Source organism: Sesamum indicum, linkage group LG12 (genome assembly GCF_026168435.1).
Source record: "Sesamum indicum cultivar Baizhima isolate 11 linkage group LG12, ASM2616843v1, whole genome shotgun sequence".
NCBI lineage: Eukaryota > Viridiplantae > Streptophyta > Magnoliopsida > Lamiales > Pedaliaceae > Sesamum > Sesamum indicum.
In genome coordinates, this window is record NC_142668.1 from 11,969,346 (window position 1) to 11,987,832 (window position 18,487).

Sequence of the window (18,487 nt, forward strand, 5' to 3'; positions counted from 1 at the left end):
GAGATCAAAATGATGATCTCTGCTTGGTACCAAACCAACACCAAGAGACAGCAGTGCAGCAGTGGAGTTTGAAATTTCGCGACCCGATGCTCTGCGATTTTTGGTTGGATTAGGCCATTAGCCTGGCATACCAGCTCTGCTCATTTTGACTTTTTCCCCCTATTTTTGGATCATACGTATGTATGAGTGTATATATTTGTACACATTTATACTGGATACATGTCAAATATAGAACGATAACATGAATATGATACGAATGTTGCAACACATAATTTTATATACACATGTATATGTATACAACCATGTAATTAGTAAATATTTATTATACGTATATATTATATTATTAAGACTTAATCATATAAATTAAATATTATTATTATCAGTAAGAAATGGGGGAGGCGCGACTCTTTGTACTACAAAAAGCTGTACTTAAAGGACTGAAGGATTCTTTCCTAGAAACTAGAGAAACATGTTGACTCATCGACAATTTGCTTATTTGTCGTAAAAGGTTGGGATGACTTAAATTATGGCATTTATTGAATTATTCATCCATGTGGGATTATTAAAATACAGCACCATGTACACGAATACCTGAATTACATCCGACACTATAAGTGGTATTCCACATATAATATGATTGCTAACCCTTTTTAACTGTATACCATAATAACATGACAAATCTGTAAACTAATTAGATTACAAGGAAGAGCATGTCGTATGTAACTTTGTAACAAATATTCTCATATTCACAATGAGGTAGATATAGCAATTAGGTTAATAATACAATCGATTCAGAAAGATACACTCAGAACCACCAAGCAAGAATTGAATTTCCACGAATATACAGTATAAACATTGTTCATCAGTCTCGTAAAAGTTGGTCACATTGATGTAAGTCAGGAAAGCAAATCCTGTTACTCCTTGTATAGGGAGATCGCCGTTGGAGCATCTGATCGTTTCACCAGTTTTGAAACAAATGAAGGATTTCGCGTTTTACCTAGCAAATTAATTTTGCAAATTTATACTCTGGAGGTCTCTTCAACCGACATGATATGAGATGCTAGTGTCAAAGTGCTCTTGCTACATTTTTGAACTCGTTCAAGCAGGAATGCAGTATTTTCTGGCGCTTCTGGAGGGATTGCATTTCATTTTGAAGTACATCAATTGCTCCAGGGGCAACGAACATGTCCATAAATTTCTCATCAGTCACAGCAAACAAGTCCAACCCGAGTGCAATAATAAGTTGCTCTCGGCTGCAGAAATGGATTGAGTAAAGAGAGAAGATAACAAATGTCAATGAAGAGTAGTCAATTTGGGCATCTTTATGCAATCTGTTTCACGAAATCCAAACAAGAAAATGCACAGCTATATTTCTGTTTTTGTTAATTCGTCCGTGCCTAGGGTGTGGGGGGGTTGGCATGGATCCCTTTCCATTTATTAATAGAAATAAAAGGAAGCAAATGCATAACTATTTGCAGATTCAGGATTCACAATACTAAGCAACACCTGGATTTAAGTACTTCATTAACAGAAAAACTCTGTGTAATAAGTAATATATGTGATAAAGAGGATGGTAACTTGCGAAGCATAGCCACATACCAAGGTGTTAAAAAGCCAGAGTTTAGAGTTGATGCCACACCCCTCTCAACCAGAACTTCACGAATTCTAGCAAAATGCTCGGCAGCCGTTGAACATATCTCTGTGTAAGTTGATCCTGATCTGGAAGCAGTATCCCCAGTCCCAAACAGAAGGCTACCACCATGATGGATCCTGAAATGCTCCATATTTCTGTTATTGCCTATGATTCTAGCTTGGCGCTTTCTTGCTCCGGCTTCAACACAACTGCCAAGTTCCTTTTTGACTGCATAGTTTCCATCACATGGCTGGTCAGGTGACGGGGTCTCAGGCACAGTCATCTGACTTTCTCGAAGAGCTTCTCTAGAATCAGCCACTTTTCCTGGAGTGATTTCATTCTTTTCTGGGGGAATGTTTTCTTGGTCATTACTGATTTCCTTGCGTGATACAGGTCCCGCATCAGACAGATCAAGACAAAACAACCCCGCTGACACTTGATTTGTTCGATAAATTGAATTTATGCCTGAAATGTAACTCCCTGGTATCTCGCTCTCATAGCAAACCACAGAGTATGGGCTAGTAACTGAATCTAGATGGTGTCGAACTGCTTGTTTGCACTGCTTGGCAAGATCCTCTATAAAGCTGTTGTAAGAGCGTCGCAAAGCAGCATGAAAACCAACATACCCATCCATGTCACCAGATTGCAGATCATCTTTACAGAATTTAAAAAATAAATGAAAGAATAAGTCAATTAATCAGCTAAGAAAAACTAGTTTTCCTGCTCTTCTTGATTCTTAGGAAAACAGGGGGAGAGGGAAAAAGGAAAGGGCTAGGGACGGGAGGAAAATAATCAGATCCAAATATGAATATAATGCCAACATTTTGAATGTACCACTATCCGCAATTCCTGTCTCTCTTTAACAATCAGATATCATCCCTTATTTAATCAATTACTAGCACTATCTCAAATTTGCAGAAGTTTAAAAAACAACCAAATTAAAAATTCAGCTTCAGCTCACAATACTGCAAAATCTTATCACTACTATCAGATGTAAAAATGGAATTATTGTGTGATTACTCTAATTGCATTGAACGTGCATTACTAGATAACTGTAAAGGTGGACATATAAAAGAAATGTAAGTTTCATGACACTGTTTCCTGTCTAGATCATTGTGATTCAGACGCTCATGGATGGTCCTAACTCTAAAACCAAAGCAGCAGGGGTCTTCAAAAGCTTGACTGGAGTTACAAACATTCATGGGGAGCAGAGTGGATTCATGTACTTTATGGAAACTGAACCAAGATCTAAGTTATTATAATGGGGATGCCAACAGCTGACGGCCTATCACATTACTTCATAGTAGTAGCAGCTTGAGAGTGCATATTACACGTAAATCCTGTCTAGTAAATTCCACAAACAACCATAAGAAGACTTTTCCTCTAAGAAACTGTTAAATGAAGGAAACATAATATGGCTTTGAACTTACATCCTGAGTGACGATGGCGATTTCTCTCAATAGCAATATCAAAAAGATTGCGCAAAACAAAAGCAAGCCGATCACATGCTGTGTCGAGAAGAGGAGCAAGCCATGACGTAGCTGCAGCCCGTGCAATCTCTGCAGCTGCCTCTGTAAGTCCTCTACTTCCACCTCTACCAGCACGTGCAAGCAAGATATTGGCGACCTGTCAAAAGATTGGATGAAAGTTTACACTGCCAAGTTTCAGACAGAAGAAAAAGTTCACTTTGATGAAAGTAAACTTCACTTTGATGAAAGTACCTTCTCCCTTGACACTACTGGGCATTCCATGAAATATGTTGCACAGCGAAACTCATGCACCACTCTCTCAAATGCAGCACCCCCATAAAGACGAAGAGTTGCATTGGGAGGCTTTGTATCTGTTGTAACACCAGGCCAACCACCTATACCACTCTCCAATTTTTCTTCTTCTGTTGTTCTCCCCCATTGCTCCGGTGGTGGATCTGCTGCTCCATCAAGAAGTGCTTCCTTTTTCAATTACAAGAAACATTATGTTAAATTTCATATCCAAATCAACATCATGAACCATAAGGCTCAGATTGGAAGAATGAAAAATTCAAATAGAAATATAAATATACACCAGATGGTTGCAGAGAGAAGCAGCATGCAACATGGCAGATCTGCGAAGATGAGCGACATCAGAAGTTGCCTTAATCTTGCCCTCCATTCTGGCCAAATCAGCTGTCACTTCACTGCAGCGCTGTTCTAGTATAGCCAACGTGGCAGGGGCAGCTTCTTTGTACCTCTTCTGGAGTTCAGATTCTAAATAATCTCTGAGACAACCAAAACCTATGTAGGATTTGTACTTCTCTTCATCAAATCCACCTTTAACACCATCACGTAGATAGCACATTACTTCTGCATCCACCTGAGATATTTGCCTACGGAACTCATCATTAGAAACTGTGCTTCTATCTTTTGGCAGGGCAACAAAAAAGGGTCGAGTGTTCTCCCCAAGGTATCCACTTGCACTCAAATAGCGATCCACTTCCCAACGGTCATTGAACTCCTGAATAATATTAACTTTTAATTCATTCCAGCTATTATGGAGTATGGTCAATAGTTCTCAGGTTTTCCCCAAAAAATAATTAGCTCACACTAAAGGCAGAGTAAATCTTGCAGTAATAATACAAAAAAGAAATAAAAAAACATCATGCAGCAGCATGATGGAGAGGATGAATCCTGCAAACTTGCAAAGCTTCACTATTTTATGCTGATCACACTTTGACAGTAATTACTATTGTTGGCCTGCTAGGAAATCCTCAAATAAAGTAGCATACCTTAAGGCGGTTATCAAATTTGGAGACAACAATGATAGTGCGTCTGAAGGCTGGATCTATTTCACGGATAGCATCCAACCACAAAGACGAGCACCACTCAATGCTACTCTGTTGAAGAAACAGAAGAATGCGATGTGGTGGACTAGCTAAGGACTTCACCATTGACAAAATTTCATCCGGTGTACTCTCAGGTTCACCTTTCCTTGCCTGTTGTTATTTCAACCTCTCAATTGAGTCCACGAGAAATTTTCAGGAAAAAAATGAAAACGTCACCTATCTATTCTAATGTCTAGATTTCATTGCATACCTTTAGAACAAAGCCTGGAGTATCGATGATGGTGAGATTAGGACAGTGTGCATATTCTGCTCTCATTATAATTGGTTTGGATGAAACTGCAGTTTTGGTCTTCCTTAAAAGTGTTTCAGTACGAGACTTTATGGTATCTGCAATTGCAGTAGATGATACAATAGGACTCCCGTATTCTTCAGACTCCTCTTCCTGTTGCATAAATTACGTCAGCTTCCTCTAGGCCCAAATTAGAACAGCTACACTTAAATCAACACAAAAGTTGATATTGGCTCAGAAGAAATTAAACTGTTAAGAAATTTATTCAAATTCCAACGTCAAAATACTTGAAGCCTCAATGTCATGCAAAATCAAATTCATCAAGGCAAAAAAAAGCGAGCACATAGTGTCCCCCAAGACTTTACTTATCTTCGCAGTTACTACCTCACCAAGAATTTCAGAACCGAGCTCAAAACAACTTTTTAAGTTCTAAACATCCTAGCATAGAGTGTGGTATCAAGGAATTGAACCAAAGAAATTGGATTGGAAATACTCGCTTACAAGAAAAGATTCACCGACAATCCAAATCTTCGCATTTCATGTATAAAAATTCACTATAAATTTAAGCAATGTACCCTCACTGTAACTCTTCCAAACACAAAACTAAGACAAATAAGGAAGGAATGTACAGGACCTGAAACCGGCATCGCGGCTCGAGAGCAGTGGAGTCATGAACCATCTGCAGCATAAGTGGACGTCGGGTGCCCATTTCAACTTCCCGCACATTGAAGCGGAACCCTAGGAGGGCTTCGAGCAGTGAACTCTTACCATCCGACTGGCCTCCGAGAGCGACAATCTCTGGAATTGGGAATTTCTCCCCAAACGCAACGGCAGCGGCCTGCAGCAGATTATAGGCCTCGAATCTCTTCTTAAATTCGAAAGCGGACTTGTTAGAAGTATTCATGGATTGGTGCTGCTGCTGCTTCTGCATCTGTCTCCTGGAAGCGGAACTTTCACCCGAAGGTGCTTTGGAGGGAGTTTTGAGGAAACCGTCGGTGTTTTCAGTGCCTGCCGTGGTGCCGGCGCCGGAGGTGACCATTGGGGAGGAAGAGTGACGGTGGTGGAGGGGGGAAAAGAATCGGAGCGTTCAAATTTGAATTTTGATGTATGGAGAGCCGTTTGATGATAGATGGGCCTTCTAATGGGCCCAGTCCATATCTGCTCAGCAAGTTAGCTCAGCCCAATTGATTGCAAGATAATTGATTATAAGATAATTAATTTTAAAGAAATTTGTTATAAAATATATATGTATAATTTTATAATTAATTATTCAAATGCATTATAGACGAAGTATAGAACCTATTTTACTTCTAAGGTTAATAAAAAATACTAAAATAATATTTAATAGGCATAACAAATAATTAGATTAAAAATAGTTGTATTTATTGATTTTGATAGAATTTAATTTAAAAATAATTATTGAAAAACAGTACAAGAAAATTATATTTACACTCAAAATGTAAGTTTGACATGCTCAATCCTAAGGTTAAACAAACACCCAATAATTCTAATTGTTTAAATTTGCATTTCACAATATCCTTAACAAGAATAATTTAATTTAATCGAACCACTAAAACCTTTTTTTAATCGTACATATAATTTTATTGTGAATTACATTCAAGTCATGATTGGACGTGTCATGGTTAAGAAAAGGGATAATTACATTTACACACTACAATTTATGATATATTTATACAAATCACTCCAATCTTGTTTATAATTATAGAAATTATCTCTAATAGCTAAAAGAAAAAGGGTAGTTTGTGTAATTGTTGATGCTCTTTTTAGGGTATATGTATAACTTTTTTAAAAAATGTAGGTGGTTTGTACAAATAATATTAAAGTTTTTGTTGAGTATATGTATAATTATTTAAAAGATAGAGGTAATTCGTATCGGTGTAAATATTGTCATCCATTAAGAAAATAAATTGTAATACTATATTAAAATAATATAACTATTATATATAGTTGTTCAAAATACCATTTATAAATCGTAAAAGAAGGAAAAAAAAAAACATAATTAGATGGTTAGGTAATTGTTTTAGATGTGGATCCACATCTGCTGGATTATTGGGTCTTTACTTGATCTGAATCGAATTAAATTGCCTAGAAGCCCATGCCTTGAATTGAAATAGGGACACCAAGTGAATCTTGAAAAGTTTATGATATATTAAATATATACATTCAAAATTAATTAACATACTATTATAATATTTAGTAAATAATACATCAATATTTATTAATCAGTCGACAATTTCAAAGTAATTAAAAATACTACTATTAAAATAGTCTACATACTTGTATCTATAGAATCCAAACTCACAACTGAATTGTAAGACTTTAGACAAAGGATTGTTAGTGTATATGATATATTTTACCAAAACATAAAGGTTACTCTGAAATACGCTAATTTTTGTCATTTCATTTAATAACCTAAATAAATTGATTTATATTTCAACCAAAAGCCATGAAGAAACACAACTATTATGTGGGATTGGGCAGAATTATACAATCACGTTTTCAATGTTGGAACAGTTATGAGCCATTATTTTATACCTAATGGATTACTATCGCTGTTGTTTTTTTTATTTTAAACCACGAATAAAGGTGGATTGAGGTTCAATCCATCCTTATCAGGCCTTGTAAATGCTCCTTAATGAACTCGAGTAATTTTTTCATAAAGGCATTTTGCAGCATTAAATTTATGTTATACTAGTTTTACGATATTCAAATCAATCTTAAAATCTAGAAAATCGTGGAATAAGGAAATCAGAAAAGAATTATACTTTTGTGATAAAAAGTAAAAGAAATAATTATACTATATAACTCACAATATATGGCCACACTGCACATCATAGAACATGGGGGGTGCTTCGGCCTCTCCATTTATTTTCGAAAAGTCAAAAAACGTGTAGAACAAAACTCCAATCACACAAAAAGCGCATTTGGCAGCATTCACACGGACAGGACGAATGAGCATTATATCTGACAACTCTACGCAGAAGGATCTAACGCGAGCCAGACAAAGATAGTCAACACGCTAATGTAACATGTGATTGAGATATATAAGTCAAACTTCAAACCATTGGATCCCTCTTTTTTTTTTTTATTATCATTATTATTCTTTTGGTTTGGGGGAGTGTTGGATTTGGGTGGTCGGTGGGTTGATGATTATATCATGGCTCCAGTGGATCAAGAATCTGTAGCCTCAGATTTTTATTGTTCAAACTCCAAACCTCCAATTTCCGACATTTATAAAAATTGACAAGGAATGAAGCCAATACTTTGATGGGATTGAATTCTAGTTTAACTTTTTAATACAAATGGGAAAGCAAGTAAGGCACGCTATAGATCCACATCAGAGAATTGCTTCTGCACCATGTGCACACACAAGAAACAGTATAATTTACTTAATGTTGTAAAAAATCAACATCCAACCACATAAAAATCAGCACACATGTCAAAACATACGTTTAATCCCACCAGACGTCTCAACAAGAATTCCAACTCGCATTGTAGGTGGTAAAGTTCAACCTTAACCACTAGGCGACAATAACTGGTGGTTTAACTTCTTTTTTACTACATATGAGTCGAAATATTTGAGAAAAGAATTTCAACTTTCTTTGTATTTATTGAATTTAAAATTCATCAAGTATTATACAAAATGGGAGTTTAAGTATTTAAACTCGTCGGCAATATGAAATTATCCAAGAAAACGTTGAATGAAATTGTAATTATAAATCATATGTGTTTCTTCCTGGGATATATAATCCGGGGAAATTAAAACTTTATTTGTGAACAATCCAGGGATCTAACATGGGAAGCTGTGAGAGACAATGTTGTGTTGGTCGGGTAATCCGGCGCAAAACGGGATCCTTCCTCGTGTGCCCCACGCCTTCAGGGTCAAGCAATCATAACTGGTTTTGCCTATCGTAAAACCAAGCCCTCCTATACATCACCTTCACTTTCAATAATTGTTATTTGCCATTTCCTGCCAAAATATCATTTTATATATGTATTCCAATCAAATTTGAACACATCATATCGGTCCCATTGGAGTAAGTATTATTTGAATTTGCCCTTCTTTTTAAATTACATTAACTATCGTCGCAGACATTTTCTGCAAGTATATAAAAAAAAATTATGGGATTAAGAGAAAAAATTATAAAAAAATTGATAAGAAAAAGGAACATGCATGGAGAAATAAGGTGAGAGGAAAATATTGAAATTATTATTCTGATCATTTTTTTTTTTGGGTTTAAGAAAAAAATGAATTAAAGGATATTTAATTAATAAATGTACAGACGTCTACTACTATGATTGAAGTTGGTTTATTCAACTTGGAATAATTAACAGATTAATTTTAAGTCAATGTACTAATATCAATTTTCCCATTTACTTTTGGGTAGAAAATCAACAAAAACTGGTTGTCACAAGGAGTTTTGAATTATGCTCAAGAACCCTCTTCAAAAGTCAGCTTCATTTTGTCTCTCAATTTCTTCTAAAAGTTCCAATTTAGTGGTCCACTCTATAATTTAATCACACATGAAAACAAAAATTAGGCAGAGAATCTGCACTACTTTGACTATCACAAATTAAACTCATTAAAAGTGTAGAATAAATTGGGTGGATACTCTTTTGGTATTAGATTTAATTATACAAAAGTTTCATACTTTAACAAAAATAAAAGTACACCCTCTATTTTAAGGTAAAATTTTATAAATATATCGCTTAAGGTAAATTACATCACAACACCTCAAGGTATGAGATATTATTCTACTTTAATAATAAATGTTGTTCGACTTTAATAATAATTATTAATGAAATATAATTATTTAATATTAATAATTAATATATGATGGTTATAGTTGTGGTTGTACTAAAAAATATAACAATTTAAAATAGAAAATGAAACCTACACTAAAAAGGGTGAACATGCATGTGACCCTTAAAATGCTGATTAATTTCTCATCCCAAACCCCCAAACTTCATACGTATATATAAATACCCCCACAAAATCGTCTCCCTTCATCCACACTCCAACACTACAGCCACAATGGCCAAAACCCTGACAATGCTCAAGCTCACAACTAGTCTCTCCGTCGTCGTCTTGTTACTCCTCGCCCTACATTCCCAACGTGCCGCATCATATAAAGAGAACGAGGACGAAGACGAAGAGTACGTGCTCGATTCGGTCTTCGCAAACTCTAGTGTGCGAAGAAGCAGATTTTTGGCGTCCAGCGTGAAAAAGATCAAAAAAGGAACGAGTTGCGATGCGAAAACTAACCCTTATGTGTGCAATGGGGTGTCGGCGAACAACGGGAGCAGTCTCCTTTACTGCTGCAAGAAGCATTGCCGGAATGTGCTCGGAGACCGGAACAACTGCGGGATTTGCGGGCGCAAGTGCGGGCTGGGGGAGCGGTGCTGCGGCGGAGTTTGCACCAATGTGCTGTGGAGCACGGCCAACTGTGGGAAGTGCAATAAGAGGTGCCCTGGTGGGGTTAGGTGTGAGTACGGGTACTGTGGGTATGCATGACAAGACATGAGAAGAAGGAGGTATAAAATATTATTCTTTTGGGGAGAGGTTGTGTTTGTAAAGTGCGATTTAAGTTTTTGGTTTCATACAGATTATGATACACATTAGATTTTGCGTTCATGTCCCATGTGTACCTCACACAGGAGATATAATTAATGTAATCCATTTTTTACTCCCTGAATTTGGTCATCATGTTTCGGTTGATTCTATCTCAGGTTTAGATTTGTAAATGCGACACTATAGTTTAAGTGAAGCTCATAATGAAGGAATTATACTTGCAGATACTACACTATCAAGATTGTAGGGACTATACGATTTCCATAGAATAGGGCATAAAATTGAATCGATTTTCGTTTATGATTGTATACCGTGGCTTAATTATGATAGCGTGAGTCTGATTCATTACACACAGCAATGGGATTACAGTAACCGACTTGTTCCTTGAGTATAATTATGATTCAAATTGAATATTTCATAGCAGGAGACAATTAATGTAGCCATGTCCAAATTGCTATGTTGATTGCCTGCAAGAACCCTATGCTAATTACCTATGTTAAAATCAAACTATCTTGGTATAAATTCTTACTCAAATCAAGTTTGATTGAACCAAATCAATTATAAAGTAAATGTGATACACTTGCCATGTGATTAGTCAATCTCCCTAAACTGTATGTCAATCACACTGTAGGTTTAATCAAATCCGACCTGAATTAAAATTTTTTAATATCTTGATACTAAATATTAAAGTTTGAAATGCACAACCAAGCGCAAGATGGCATAAAACTGAAAGTCATGGGGCGGGATGAGAAACTGGGCATCTAAATCTTGGAATTAACTAGTAAAGAAAAAATGAGGGAGAATTGAAGTAGAATAAAAGAAATAATTTCACGTAATTTAATATAGAGACGCCACATGTTCAATTAATAAATCTAATAAGGCATGTATATCGAAAAATTTAGCCTTTTGAAGCTAAAATAACGCCTGTGCTGTTCAGTGGTTATCCCTTGTGTATATGAATATACTCCCTCGTTGCAAAATGAAAGCTACATTTGAACTGAAATGGAGTTTTCGATAAATTTGCAAGGGTGATTTTTTCGTACTTTTACACTATTACCGTTAAATTCTTGGGATGTTTGATTTTAGTTTCAAAAGCCAATTTCCAATTTTACGCTATTTCGACATTTTAATCTGTTTCTCGTATTTCTCCAACTGCAAATAAACTAGTGGATGCCCAGAATCAAAACGAATAGATGAAACTTGAATAGCAAAATAATTGCAGAAAATTATTGATATACGCTAATTTGCCCCCTGATTCAAACACAAATAAACGTATGTAAACAAATAAGACAATCAGAGCTCAAAAGACCAAACCCAAAAGGAAACTGGAGAATTGAAATAACATGTGTAGTTTATGAGCAGTAAAGAGTTATTGAACTATATTGTTCTACCAACATTATGAGTCTGAGTATCGCTTGTCATGGGATGCCAAGAAACAGAAGGGTAGAAGAAAAAAAGGAAAAACATATGCTTACTAATATAGAGCCTGTCTCTCAGGTTACCAAAAAGAGAAGTTTCCCATCTTCATTCCAATCCACAATACCACCTCAACTAAGATAGTTATAGCCGACGAACACAAGTACAAGAATCACCAAAGCAGCAGGAGCAGCCCAAATCCAGTAGTTTGTTGCCTTCTTGCGTTTAAGTATTGCTTTTGGAAGTGAATCCGGACCTCTAGGGCGGCCCCTGTGCCTGATGGTATTTTCTTTTCGATCCCTGTTCTTTTGTGGTGCCGGAGTTTCAATTTTTTCCTCCACCTTCTCTGTTTCAGCAACCTCTGCAACAGCTTCAGTTGATTCTTCAGATTCCTCAGCAGGAGCTGTAGCTCCGTTCTTCTTCCTTGCTCTCTTCTCACGCTCCTGAACAAATTTAAAGACGGGCAACTTAAGTTTAGAGATCATAACCAAAATGCTAATTTCAAGAGAGTGAAGAGAAAGTAAAAGGCAATAATTTCCTTGAGCTTCTTTTCAGCATCCTTCTGGGCTTTTATTGCTGCTTTGGCTGCAGCTTTCTCTGCCAGCTTCTTCTTCCTTTCCTCTGCCTGATTGCGTTTTGCTATCTCTTCCTGTCTCTTCAGCTCCTTCAACTTCATTTCATCAACTTCATCCCTCTTGGGAAGAGACTCCTTTTGCGATTTAACAGTAGTAAAGAATTCCTCTTCGTCTGCCTTGTCAATTTTCTCCAAGGTGGTTTCAGTTTTCTTATTTCCTTCTTTATTGTTTTTAGCACCCTTTGTTTTCTGAACTTTTTGCTCGGATGAAGCATCAATGTGAGCGGGGGATACAGCATTCTCTTTGGGGGTTTGTTTTGCACTCGTTTTGACTACCTCAGCTTCAGATGTCGTTGATGTCTCCGGTTGCACCAGTGGCTTCTCGCCTGGGTTCCTTAACCGGCCATCCTTGCTCAACTGCCTCATGTCTAGTGAAGACAAAATTCTCCTCTCGTAGTCGCCCCTGAAAGCTTTATCACTATTCCAGAGGGACATGAACTTCTCAACCTGGGAGGGGAAATGGATGGACAAGACTATCAGTTTGTGACAGATCATCACAGAAATAGAGACTCAAGAAAGCAAATTATCCAGCAAACCTCTGTGTCTGAAAGCTCCTTCAAGGCATCCACATCCTTGTTTGCCGCAATTGCTTTAGCTTTGGTCAAGAGCATGCGGTTTTGGTAAAACGGGGAATTCTGCAAGTAATTACATTTAACTTATGCCTTTGTGTCATAAATGCCTAAGAGAATATGTTAAGGTCTAAATTTATCAAAGATCAATAGAAGTTCTACATATTTGAAAAAACAGAAAAAATAATCATATGACAAGATTAAAGCAGATGTATAACTTGACTACAATGTTCTCTTAACATAAAGAAGAAAAGATGGCTGGCTGGAAACTGATTCAATTTCCACCACCAATTTCGGTCGCAGAATTTTGTTCCTAAATATTATAGTGAACCTGCGAATCTTACAAATCGACCATATTTTATGAAGTGAGAATTAACTACATCCAGCAAACTCATTAAGCTGCACAAACTGAGAAGATGGGCATTTCAACCCCAAATGAATAAGAAACTATAAGCCATAAGCTATGAAGAATCCAGATGGCAAGCGATTCAGTGCTCAAATGACACGTTGAATGACATTATTTGAGTTTTTCCACTATTTGGACATCATCTAATGATACTGGAGTAAAAAATTGCTGAGAAAAACATCCTGACAACAATATGACATGCAAGAAGATAATTTGACCAATGGTTCAGCAAATTAGTAGTCTTTAGCATTAGTAGCTGGTCGTTAAACCGGAACCTAATCCATTTACCATAAACTTTAGTTACATCGCCAAACTGTATATAAAACCAGAAAAATGTAATATTTGCATAACTATAAAATCAAGGAGCATACCCCATCCTCTCGCTGTTTCCTCATCTCCTTAATGGTTTCGAAAGTTTTGTCCCTCTTTTCTGTAATTGCTGTCAATTCCCCTTCTAAAACACTGATCTCTTTCTCCAAGGCCAGTTTTTCTTCATCAAGCTGCTTAAGCTTTGCATGGATGACTTGTTTTTCCTTGCGAACTCCATCAAGATCATTTCCTATCAACTGAAATGACATAGTTATGTGACTACCAGTTAATACAAAGTAAAGCACGCCAGCAGATTATTGGAAAAAACACCGATATAGAAGTTTCACATGACAGGCAACTTACTTTGACCTGACCCTGAATCACTTCTTTTTCACCCAGCGAGTCCTGAATCCTTGCCCTCTCAGCAGCATTTGCAATAACCTTTTCCCTTGTTCCTTCAAGTTGTTTAATTTCCCTTAGGATTTGTTTCTCTTCACTGAGAGGAATGCTTTCATGCTGAATCCGATACTGTAAACTTTTAATCTGATAAATTCCAATGACAAAAAAAAATTAGTATGTCATATGTGTGGAACCAATAAAAAAGTGATAAGCACTCCAAATATAACAATATACATATATATACACAAAAAAATCTTACAATATCATTGAGTTCTTCCTCAGATGAACACACACCCGAACCCCTGTCTCTACCTCCAGAAGTACCTCTTAACTTGCCAAGAGCCTGCTGGAGAGGTTCCATTTCTTTTCTTTTTTCATCCATGATTGTCCTGAACTGTTTATTCTCAACACTTAAAGACCTTATTTGAGCTATTATCTGGGATCGATCGGCCTGCAAAACATGTTAGTCTCATTCATCATGTTTTCCATAATTCTGAACTGCACGCACCAGTTGTTTGAAACCATGATTATGTCGAAAGATGGACAAGTGTTGACAGGAAAATATGGAAAACCTTGATAAAAGCAAGTGGAAAAAAAATTCAGAAATAAAATGACTCTATAATGTGTACAAGTAGCAAAATCCCCAGGGAAAGGAAAAAATTAATAGATCATAGCATACCAAAAATATATCTATCACAGTGATTTTTCTCTTGATATATTATGACCTGTCTAATGAAGCACCTATAACCTATATCAATTGCAAGCACTTCCCGCAGTTACCTACTGCACTTTCAAATCCTAGAAAAACCAATATCCAACTGCATGCCAGCTTGTATCCGATGCTAAAGGTTTGCAATCAGCAATGCATCTTTATAAACTAAAAACATACAATTGATACACTAATTCAAGGATAATTTACACATGCACCTGAAGAGGCTTGGTTTATCTACAAACAACCTTTGTTTCATAAATTATAACTATATCCTCAGAGATTTTCTCCGTCCAACATTATAAGCTTGTGAGCATGAGTACTTTTAAGGATTTAAGATGAAACAGTCACAAAGGTCCAGTGGTCTTCCAAAAATGCCCTTTTTGGGGCAGGAAATATTTGATTCTGGACCACATTCAACAGACAAAACTGCACTTTGGACTTTACATAAGCTACATTCATATTTAGGAACGTGGTATCTGAAATAAATAAAAACCAAAATGTCCGACGTCAGTTTTTCATCTCCTTAGAGTATGACTGTTGAGATAGAGCTGCATAAGCTCCACAACATAGGCTAAAATGTTTATATGAGCTTGTTCATAGAGCACATCATATCAATGTCAGTATGTTAAAATATAGAAATGCTAGATGCAAGTAGTTGGAATGGGGAGAAAACCTACGATCATAATTTCAAAAACCAATAGTAATCTGGGTAGGTTAAATTTTATCAAAAATGAATTTGGAAAATTAAATCAAATTTTGTCCATCATATTAAAATTGAAGAGTTGTGCAATGCAGTCATGTTATTCAGCAGCATATTTCTATAGTTGTTTAGCTTCAGCAGCGGAGAAAATCTAACTCGGAGTAGATTTCCAAGTCATGGAATGAGATTGGAAGTCACTAGAAACCACCTTGAGACGGGCAAACATGTAAAAGATATCTCCACACATACCCAAAATAGAAAATACCATAGCTTACCCTTTTGGCCCTTATCTTTTCCACAATTTGTGATCGAGCCTGATTCTTTTTCTGCAACTCTTTCTCAGCAACATCCAGCTTGGCCTTCAGCTTCTGGTCTTCAAGTGCCCGATATCTAACAACATAAAAGGAGTGTATCTGCTTGGGCTCAGGCCATTCATCAACAGCATCCTTGGGGAGATTGGATTCAGAAACTTTATTCACTTCCCCTTTCACTGGCTCATCGACAACATGGGAGCCAAATTTTATGTTCACTTTTTCATTGGCCACTGACATATTCGCCTCACTCCCAGTTTCAATCACAGGCAAGTTAGAGTCCACAACCTCGACGCCCATGGTGTAGGATAAATGCTACAGCAAAGAGAACGCCGTAGAATCTCAAACCCTGAAGTAGAATCCAAATAATAGTTATTAGAGTGTATGAAATCATGAACAGAACAATCGTTGGAGTAATTTTTTCATCTATAACTCAGATCCACCAATTTTTTAATCTTAACAACTAACTGTATGTTACTGGAAATCAACTTAGCCTTACAAGAATAGATCATCAGAGCATTCACCAAATAACACTACAAATCCCCAATTTTTTAATGAATCAAAACTTCACAGCAAAACCAGCGGAGTCTGACAGCAAAAACTCAACTACACTATAATTCCACGAATAGATCTTTAAGTCAACGGAAAACAACCACAAACAACTTCCAATAAGTACCACCGCCACAAATCAAAAAGAAGCAACGTTTGCTCGTAACACCGAAAGGGATCTGAATGATGTTGATACGAAAAAATTAAATCAACTAATCAAACTTTTAAACCTTTAACAGCAAATCGAATCCAACACGACAAAAAAATCATATATTAAACAGTACCCACAGAGAATCAACAACATCGACATGCAGTTACATATAACAAATGCACCGAACACGTCACACGCAGTAATTCAACTTCAGCCAAAAAAAAACAATCATATATATATAATAATAAACAAAAACGGTTGACCCAGTGAATCAATCCCGGAAAAACACCGAAAAAAATCAAAACACTCAATTCTGGTCGATCAGAATAACATAAACCAAATTCACCTTACAGGATCCAGATAAGTACAGATCAAGCAAGAAGGGGGTGAGAGCGCAATAAAAAGGGATAAAAAAACAAGCAGTAACAGTGCGAAGGAGCAGAGGAACTAAGGGGACTCGGATGAAAAGCAAGTGAAATGGCAGTACATACCAGTAATGAGCAAGAAAACTAAGGCGGAGATTTTTAGGAGAGACCCTTCTTTGACAGGACCGTACAGTGAGAAAGGACCCCAGATCTCTCTGCCTCTTTTTAAGAGAGAGAGAGAGAGAGAGAGAGAGGGCCTAAATTCTTGTTTCCTGAAATTAGATAAAGGATAATTATACTGGATCCTCCTAAGTTTTGATATAATTCCACATAAATTTGTTATGAATTAGAAAATTATATTAATATTTTTAAAGTTTGTTTTTATCAAATAAATAAATTTTTATTTATTAAAATTCACTGAGTTTATTGATATTAATAAAAAAAATTAGATAAAAATTGGTAATTATCTTTAATTGATTTATTAATAACTTATTGTAAATTAAATATTTTTTGGACTAAACTATCCTTATAATTGTAAAATATATACCTCCTCACATGTATTAATATGTAAAAAGATATGAGGATAATTTGATCATACAAAAATTTATTTGACCTACTTTAAGTCAGTAATAAGTCAATTTAAGATAAATATAATTTTTTAATTTTCTTTTTAAATACTAGCAGATTCGATGAATTTTTATTAATATAAGAACTTATTTATTAGACGAAAGCAAATCTCAGAAGTACTAAATATAATTTTTCAAACTATAGGGGATCTGTATACAATTACACCAAACCTCATAACAAGAAAGTGTAATTATCTTTTTCATAAATTGAGGCGAGAGAGTGGAAATATAAGAAGGCAGAGAGAGATAAAATTAATTTATTTCTTATTATAAACTTAGAAAAATTATAAGTTTATTGGCCTATCACTCCTAATAGAATACAAAGAAAACGGATTTCCTCAAATCACTTTTTTATTCTCTCCAAAAGTTATTTACAAATGAAATACATGGTGGTATATATAGACCACCAAAATTGTGGTTACAAAATACACCATAACTATTATCATTATAAACATAATGGGGGGATACAAAAGGGTATAACATAATGGGTATTAAAAATGAATATCAAGAAATGTATGCATTCATATACACATATTATATATAATATTTCTTTTATTGTTTTCCAGATCTTTTTTTAATTGATGAAGATTTGACAAAAAAAGCATTTTGTGATACATTCTTTGTTGAAATTTAAAATATTATCCAATTAAAAAAAATAGAAAATGGATATAACTTTATAGAAAATCATATTGCATTAATATCTCCCATACTCAAAAAATATAATTGTAAATTCCAGGTATTCAAATTCCAACACCTATATTTCATTTTAGTTATAAATTAAAAAAACAACTAACTAACATATAATCTAAATTCAATATAATAATGATTAATATTTTAAATTATCATAGAACTACAAATCAATATGAATTATTTTACTAAATAATTTATTTTAGAAAAATGTAGATCATAACTTATAAAGTAAAGTCAAAATATGGATCACATTCATGATATTTTTGGAAATTTATGACTACAGCTTGGATAAATTTTCATTTAAAATGAGAATACAT

The 18,487-nt window shown here is 35.5% G+C and overlaps 3 protein-coding genes across 3 annotated transcripts; 1 reads left to right on the forward strand and 2 right to left on the reverse strand.

Annotated features, from left to right (window-relative positions):
• Positions 1-696: 696 nt before the first annotated feature.
• LOC105165810 (dynamin-related protein 5A) lies at positions 697-5,828 on the reverse strand. Its single transcript, XM_088875969.1, has 8 exons — positions 5,375-5,828; positions 4,702-4,893; positions 4,395-4,601; positions 3,695-4,123; positions 3,355-3,582; positions 3,064-3,259; positions 1,600-2,287; positions 697-1,253 (listed from the first exon to the last, which is right to left on the reverse strand). Exons 1-8 carry the CDS (start codon positions 5,777-5,779, stop codon positions 1,067-1,069), a joined length of 2,532 nt encoding a protein of 843 aa, XP_088732095.1. The 5' UTR covers positions 5,780-5,828; the 3' UTR covers positions 697-1,066.
• Positions 5,829-9,675: 3,847 nt separating this feature from the next.
• GRI (Stigma-specific Stig1 family protein) lies at positions 9,676-10,457 on the forward strand. The gene has a single exon (XM_011084972.3). The coding sequence runs from the start codon at positions 9,797-9,799 to the stop codon at positions 10,274-10,276; it is 480 nt and encodes a 159-aa protein (XP_011083274.1). The 5' UTR covers positions 9,676-9,796; the 3' UTR covers positions 10,277-10,457.
• A 1,193-nt stretch (positions 10,458-11,650) lies between these two features.
• Positions 11,651-17,140, reverse strand: LOC105165391 (proton pump-interactor 1). The gene is given in 8 exon segments (XM_088876422.1): positions 11,651-12,261; positions 12,264-12,830; positions 12,920-13,018; positions 13,730-13,924; positions 14,031-14,210; positions 14,326-14,517; positions 15,754-16,138; positions 16,981-17,140. Coding segments are annotated over 7 exon segments (1,950 nt in total). The 5' UTR covers positions 16,090-16,138; positions 16,981-17,140; the 3' UTR covers positions 11,651-11,880.
• Positions 17,141-18,487: the final 1,347 nt, after the last annotated feature.

Bases quoted from the DNA above. Each gene is read 5' to 3' on its own strand.
- LOC105165810 (XM_088875969.1), bottom strand. From the start codon at position 5,779: ATGGTCACCTCCGGCGCCGGCACCACGGCAGGCACTGAAAACACCGAC. The intron at 4,894-5,374 runs GTCCTGTACATT...TTTATGCAACAG, and splicing joins AGCCGCGATGCCGGTTTCAG to GAAGAGGAGTCTGAAGAATA. The intron at 3,583-3,694 runs GTGTATATTTAT...TAATTGAAAAAG, and splicing joins CTTCTCTCTGCAACCATCTG to GAAGCACTTCTTGATGGAGC.
- GRI (XM_011084972.3), top strand. From the start codon at position 9,797: ATGGCCAAAACCCTGACAATGCTCAAGCTCACAACTAGTCTCTCCGTC.